Source organism: Oryctolagus cuniculus, chromosome 13, assembly GCF_964237555.1.
Source record: "Oryctolagus cuniculus chromosome 13, mOryCun1.1, whole genome shotgun sequence".
Taxonomy (NCBI): Eukaryota; Metazoa; Chordata; class Mammalia; order Lagomorpha; family Leporidae; genus Oryctolagus; species Oryctolagus cuniculus.
Genome location: NC_091444.1, coordinates 809,997 through 817,625, shown reverse-complemented (window position 1 = coordinate 817,625; position 7,629 = coordinate 809,997). Strand labels below are relative to the sequence as shown.

Here is a 7,629-nt window from a genome sequence, read left to right as displayed (position 1 = left end):
CCAGAGGCTGAGTGAGGGCCCGTGGGCACTAGAACAGAACTCGTAGACCCGGCTCAGCAGGAGCCCCGGCTCCCCGCCAAGACCCTGCGTCCGTGGGCGTGGACAGTGGGCGAAGGTAGATCATAAAGGGGCTGCGAGCTGGTTCTGTACCGCAGCCAAGCCCTGGCCGTGAGGACCAGCAGGGCGGGCCCTGAGTTTTGCTCTCTGCTGGGTCGGGTGGATCTGTGATTTCATGGGGAAGTTCAACGGCCACTTCTACCCAGGGCTGTATCTTTTCTATTATGGGCTGTACCAGGCCACGATGGCGTCCAGGGCTCTGATATGCAACAACCCCCTCCTGTGGCCTCCACAGCCCCCCAGGAGTGAGGGGAGGTGGGGCTGGCTGTGGACGCTGCCCTACGCGGGGCTGCTGAAGACGGCGACCGGCTCCACGCTCACCCTCTACGTGGTTTTCTGTCTCGAGGATGGAATGCTGCTGATGGACAGGCAGCTGCCGCCCCGGTTCATGTACCCCCACGAGTGGCAGCACCTCACCATGTTCGCCCTCCTGGCCCTCCTGGGCTGCGTGGAGCTGGCCAGCGGCAGCCTGCTGCCCCGCAAGTGCGTGGCCCTGGAGAAAGGCGCCCTGGCCCTGACCTTCTACGAGCTCCTGCTGCTGTTTGTGTCACATGCTCAGGGCTCCGAGAGGGTGGAGCTGCAGGTACACGCCCTGCTGCTCCCCGTGGTGCTGCTGCTGAGCCTGGTGCTGACCGCGCAGCTCTGGGCTCCCGCCGCCCGCCAGCTCCGGCTGATGGAGAGCTTCCTCTTCCTCGTCATGGGCTCCTGGCTGGTGCAGGCCGGCTTCATCCTGTACAGACCCATCTCCGGCTTCCCCTGGCAGGATGACGACGTCAGCGACATCATGTTTGTCACCACTTTCTTCTGCTGGCACGTGATGGCCGACGCGCTGTGCCTGCTGGGGGTCCACGGCTTCTCCTTCTTCTGGCTGCGTTGCTACGGCCCCCGCTCGGAGCCGGCGGGGTCCACAGGGGCTCCGTGTCACGCGGGCCCCCGGGGGCCCCTCTACACGTTGCTGCAGGAGGCGGAGCAGTCTGAGAAGGAGGAGGGGGCTCTCCTCCTGCCACAGGCTCAGCCCGGGCCCTAGCGCACCCCATCTTCCTCCCGTGGCTCCCCAGGCCTGTGCACGGCACCCCTCGCTCCCCAGTACAGGCAGCGAGCGCCCTGCAGCACAGCCGCTGCTCTCAACCGTGGTCCCTGTCACCGAGCTGCAGTTCCCAAGGAGATGAGGAGAAAGACACCTACGGAGGAGACACACGTGGACGTGGTGGGTGGGGGGAGCGGAAGAGAAAGGGGCCTGGGCGTGGATCTGTGAGCAAGAAGCACCGCGGTGGGCAGCAGGCGAGGGGAGGGGGCTTCGGAAGGAGGAGCACAGAGTCCAGCAGTGACCCGGCCACTTCCCCGGCGTTTAACCGAGAAATAAAGACGTCTCACAGACCACGGCAGCCACGGGGCTTCTGTGGACAGGCAGCTCCAGCGCGTGCACATGACGGGTGGCTCTTCTTTGGAGCTCTGTCATCCAGTGTCCCCTCGGTGGCCCCAGACTTCCCACTGCTGACCCAACACAGACACCGCAGAGCTGCCTGTGTGCTGCCCTCCAGCCCTTGCCAAATCACAGTTCCCACACCATCGTCAGCCCATGTCAGCACCTGGTGTTGCTCTGTCCCTAGAAGTACACCTGCCATGCCACCGCCTCTGAGAAGCCCTCCAGGCTGTGCCCAGTGCACCTAGTCTCTGTGACTGGTCCATGGGCGCTTCATTTCTGCCTGGGCTGCTGATGGATTCTCTGCCCGTTCCCTCGCTGGTCTTCAGCCCCTGAAGTCGGCTCCCCAGTTCCCCAGCCATCTTCCCTGTCCAGGGGAGTGGGATGTGAACCCCCCTTCCTGTCTCCCCAGTTCCCCAGCCATCTGCCCGGTCCAGGGGAGTGGGATGTGAACCCCCCTCCCCGTCTCCTACTGGGGGTCCAGCTGTCGTGAGCTGTCAGAGGCACTGTGGTCCCAGGAGAACCCCTGCGCGTGGCAGCCCCAAGGTCCCTGGGCATGAGTGGCTGGTGGGGGATCCTCGGCCTGGCAGGGGCTGGCGCTGGCGCTGGCGCTTTGGCCTGGGTCCTGGTGGAGCCGGGGACAGGGCTGTGACCCTGGTTCTCCCACGGCACCCTGCCCAGGCCCCTGCCTCTCCTCCTCTGCAGGATAGCAAGTGTGGTTTTGAGGAAGACATTCGGAAAACACCTCACCCTAGCCTGACCGGCTCAGCAGATCTCTGGTGCTTTATGGGCTTCCCTGACAATGTGTTTCCTGCAAGGTACCTCCCAGGTGACGCACCTGCATCCCAGGTGACACATCTGCACCCACAGATAACACCTCCATCCCACAGATAACACACCTGCAATCAGATAACACACCTGCACCCACAGATAACACACCTGCACCCACAGGTGACACCTGCACTCACAGGTGACACACCTGCACCCACAGATAACACACCTCCATCCCACAGGTGACACCTGCACCCACAGATAACACACCTCCATCCCACAGGTGACATACCTGCACCCACAGATAACACACCTGCACCCACAGGTGACACACCTGCACTCAGATAACACACCTGCACCCACAGATAACACACCTCCATCCCACAGATAACACACCTCCATCCCACAGATAACACACCTGCACCCAGGTCACAGACCTGCATCCCACAGGTCACACACCTGCTCCCACAGGTCACACACCTGCACCCACAGGTCACACACCTGCATCTCAGGTCACGCACCTGCACCCCACATCACACACCTGCACTCACAGATAACACACCATCACCCACAGGTCACACACCATCACCCACAGGTCACACACCTGCAACCCACGTCACACACCTGCACCCTCCGTCACACACCATCACCCACAGGTCATACACCTGCATCCACACGTCACACACCTGCATCTCAGGTCACACACCTGCACCCCCAGGTCACACGCCTGCACCCCAGGTCACACACCTGCACCCAGGTCACACACCTGCATCCCAGTCCACACAACTACATCCCAGTCCACACACCTGCATTCCAGTCCACACACCTGCACCCACATGTCACACACCTGCACCCACATGTCACACACCTGCCCCCCAGGTCACACACCTGCATCCCAGGTCACACACCATCACCCACAGGTCACACACCTGCACCCCACATCACACACCTGCACTCACAGATAACACACCATCACCCACAGGTCACACACCATCACCCACAGGTCACACACCTGCACCCCAAGTCACACACCATCACCCACAGGTCACACACCTGCACCCCACGTCACACACCTGCACCCCACGTCACACACCATCACCCACAGGTCATACACCTGCACCCCACGTCACACACCATCACCCACAGGTCATACACCTGCACCCCACGTCACACACCATCACCCACAGGTCACACACCTGCACCCCACGTCACACACCATCACCCACAGGTCATACACCTGCATCCACACGTCACACACCTGCATCTCAGGTCACACACCTGCACCCCCAGGTCACACGCCTGCACCCCAGGTCACACACCTGCCCCCCAGGTCACACACCTGCACCCCAGGTCACACACCTGCACCCACATGTCACACACCTGCACCCACACGTCACACACCTGCCCCCCAGGTCACACACCTGCATCCCAGGTCACACACCATCACCCACCCACAGGTCACACACCATCACCCACAGGTCACACACCTGTACCCATACGTCACACACCTGCATCCCAGATCACACACCTGCATCCCAGGTCACACACCTGCACCCAGGTCACACACCTGTACCCACATGTCACACACCATCACCCACAGGTCACACACCTGCACCCCAGGTCACACACCTGCACCCCACATCACACACCTGCACCCCAGGTCACACACCTGCACCCACAGAGACATTTGAGTTAAATGCATTCTCAGTTCTTAAAAATTCCAGTTATAAGTTTAATAAGATTCAACAGGCTGGCACTGTGGCTCAATAGGCTAATCCTCCGTCTTGCGGCGCCGGTACACCAGGTTCTAGTCCTGGTCAGGGCACTGGATTCTGTCGCGGTTGCCCCTCTTCCAGGCCAGCTCTCTGCTGTGGCCAGGGAGTGCAGTGGAGGATGGCCCAAGTGCTTGGGCCCTGCACCCCATGGGAGACCAGGAGAAGCACCTGGCTCCTGTCATCGGATCAGCATGGTGCGCCGGCCGCAGTGCACCGGCCACGGTGGCCATTGGAGGGTGAACCAACGGCAAAAGGAAGACCTTTCTCTCTCTCTCTCTCTCACTGTCCACTCTGCCTGTCAAAAAATAAATAAATAAATAAAACTAAAAAGATTCAACAAACCCATTTAAGAGTATATCTGGGGAAGACACAGACAGAAGTCCATAGTGGTTTTTTTTTTTTTTTCCAAAAGAAAAAAAAATGAGGAAGAAATGGCTTTACCAGCTTTCAAAATGCATTGTGAGGGGCAGGTGTGCGGCACAGCAGGCTAACCCGGCACTCGGGACTCGGGACTTGAATCAAGGCCCCTCCACCTCCCACCCACTTCTGCCACCCACATCGGGCACCCACATGGAGCTCCTGGCTCCTGCTTCAGCATGGCCCAGCCCTGGCCCCAGTGGGCATTTGGGGAGTGAACCAGCAGATGGAAGACCTCTCTCTCTCTCTCTGCATCGCAAATAAAGAAATTAACAAACCTTACACGAGTCTGGGTGTGAAGTGTGGTGTCCCGCCTTGGAAAGGGGTGCTAAGGTTGGCGGGAGGCGCAGCCAGCTGTCCCCTGCCGGGGTGCAGTGCAATGGTGAACAGGGCACTGACAAAGGCCGGGGGGAGGGCCGCCTGCACCCCTGACCCTAGCTCCAAGTAGCACAGGATGGGGAAGAGGAGGAAATTTTGCCACAGCAAAGTCCAGTGCTGGGCACAGCCTCATGGCTGCTGCCCACGGCCAGTGCCCTCAGATGTGGCCTCAGCACCACGACGGTCAGGCGGTCGCAGGACGGTCCCCATGCCCCGGGCAGCACAGCTCTGAGGAAGACCCCACCCACCCCTGGAGAAGCAGGCACAGCCCTGGGAGTTCAGACAGAAGGGACTGAGCGCCTGCTGGCACCACACCCTGCAGCCACAGGTGACACACGGCATCCATCTTGGCCCATGTGGTCAACCCTGTGGGCTTCACAGAGCTGATGGGTGCCCCCAGCTTGAGCCAGGTGTACTCTGCCCAGAGCTGCCAGCAAACCCCCACCCAGAGAGCTGCAGCCCATCGGGCCGTGAGACCCCTACACCACTGAGCCAGCTGCGGGCAGCATCGTGGTGACCACAGAAGATCCACAGACACTGGGCCAGCCTCCTGGTGCCCTAGGGCCATTGCCAGCAGAAAGCATCACCTTTAAGCTCCACGGAACCACGGAAGGAAGGCCGGCTGGCGATGCCCGCAGAGGAACACGGAGGCCCTGGCGGCAGACCACAGAGGTACGGAAATCGGTGACTCGGCAAAGAACGATTTTAGGGCCACTTGCTGAGGCAGACGACCACACAGAGATTCGACGGCGTGAGGAAGATAGTCCACGATACGGATGCGACTCTGATGCGACACTCGGCAGAGACAGATCACAAAAAGGAAGCAGACGTCTGGGACCTGAAGACCAGCAAATGAATCTGCCAGCAAAGATGAGTCTCGGCAGAAGGGGGCAGGTGGAAGAAAGAACGTTTGGGGCTGCAGACTGGTCTTTCAGAGGAATCAGACGAGAAGGAAATTCAGGAAGACGAACTAGCCCGGGGGGCTGGGGGGCTGGGGGACACCAGGGAGCGGGCACGCGTTTCAGGAGAGACGGGAACAGCCCGGGAAACGCACGAGGGGGTGGGCTGCAGGCTTGGCTCAGCTCTGGCTGCTGCGGCCGTCTGGGGAGAGCACCAGTGGCTGGAAGTTCTCTGTCTCTCCCCCTGCCTCCCTGTCACTCTGTCTTTCCAATAAATGAGTAAGGGAAATCCTTAGAAAGGTGCCAAGTGTCGGAAGACCTCTGCCGGTGCTGAGGAGGGGAAGAGGCACGACCCCACAGGGCGGGCAGAGCGTACACTCTGCTGAAGGGTTTGACGGCTGAGCAGTAAAGCGTGGGCATCCCCTGCCCCTCCGGGGGCGGGTGTCCACGGGCCAGGCTGCAAGGGGACAGGTGGGGGACCACAGGACACATCCACCCACATCCTGTCCCAGAAGAAGCCAGCAGGGGACACTGGCTGGTTGTGGGGCCCCCACTCGGTGGCACAAGCAGTGGGCAGTGCTGACCTCTGTGGTCGCCCTGCCCAGCAAGGCCACAGCCTCAGGCCTCTCCACACTGAGCCTGCAAGCTTCCCGCAGCCCAGGGAACACTCTCCCGTCCCCACACGGCCAGACAGCGCGGCTCCTGCAGGGGCCTCGTGACCAGCGGTGTCCACCACAGGAGAACTGCACAGGAGGCCGGAGGAACCGAGGCCTGCTGCGCTGACGAGGGTGCCGGGGAAGCAGCCCGAGGAGGGACACGCGGGCAGGTAGGGGCTGTGCTCCGTGCTCCGTGTTTCCAGGGGTCTCTTATGCCTGCCAAATGGTCACCCTCAGAGGCCATCAGGAGGGAGGTGTTGGTGTTGGTCGGCTGAATCATGGTGCAGCCGGGTCGTGTGTCCATCTTCAGCCCACACACTCGCTGGGAACAGGGGCAAAACCAGTCCCTTTTCAACCCAAGAATGGGACAACAGGTGAAACCAAAGGGCTTCCAACAAGACAGGTGCACCGGGACCCTGCCCATGCCGTCCACTGAGGCCACCTTGCCCTTCCATGAGGTCACAGGTCACAGGTCACCCAGCACCCCTCCCCCAGGGTCCCCAGGTCACTCAGCACCCTCCCCTGGGGTCCCAGGTCACCCAACGCCCCTCCCCTGGGGCCATTGGTCACTCAGCACCCCTCCCCTGGGTCCCCAGGTCACTCAGCAACCCTCCCCTGGGGCAATAGGTCACTCAGCACCCCTCCCCCGGGGTCCCAGGTCACCCAACGCCCCTCCCCTGGGGCCATTGGTCACTCAGCACCCCTCCCTCAGGGTCCCCATGTCACTCAGCACCCCTCCCCTGGGGTCCCAGGTCACCCAACGCCCCTCCCCTGGGGCCATTGGTCACTCAGCACCCCTCCCCCTGGGTCCCCAGGTCACTCAGCACCCCTCCCCTGGGGTCCCAGGTCACCCAACGCCCCTCCCCTGGGGCCACAGGTCACTCGGTGCCCCTCCTCCAGCTTCTGCAAGGCGTGGCCCACAGGACCCAGGAATACGAGGAGTGGAGCTCAGGGCTTTATTCTCCCAGCTCCAGGGCCTATGGACGGACAGATGGACAGCTGGCTTAGTGAGGTGGAGCTGGTAAGCCCGTGGCCGCGGCAGCCACTGGGTGTGCAGCACACACCTGCAAAGTCACCACGATTAAGCAGCCAGGCCCAAAACAGCTCCTGACGCCAGACAGATGAGCAAGACCTGGCTTCCACCAGCTCCAGCATCCGGCTGGACCCTGACCGGGGCTCTGCTTTGTTATAAA

At 61.4% G+C, this 7,629-nt stretch overlaps 1 protein-coding gene across 1 annotated transcript; it reads left to right on the top strand.

The window, feature by feature from the left end:
• Positions 1–232: 232 nt before the first annotated feature.
• On the top strand, positions 233–1,356 carry LOC100338126 (transmembrane epididymal protein 1-like). Its single transcript, XM_002724192.4, has one exon. It carries the CDS (start codon positions 233–235, stop codon positions 1,142–1,144), a length of 912 nt encoding a protein of 303 aa, XP_002724238.2. The 3' UTR covers positions 1,145–1,356.
• The last annotated feature ends 6,273 nt before the right edge of the window (positions 1,357–7,629 follow it).

What these genes read in the sequence shown, in the direction of transcription:
- LOC100338126 (XM_002724192.4), top strand. Translation starts at nt 233, where the DNA reads ATGGGGAAGTTCAACGGCCACTTCTACCCAGGGCTGTATCTTTTCTAT.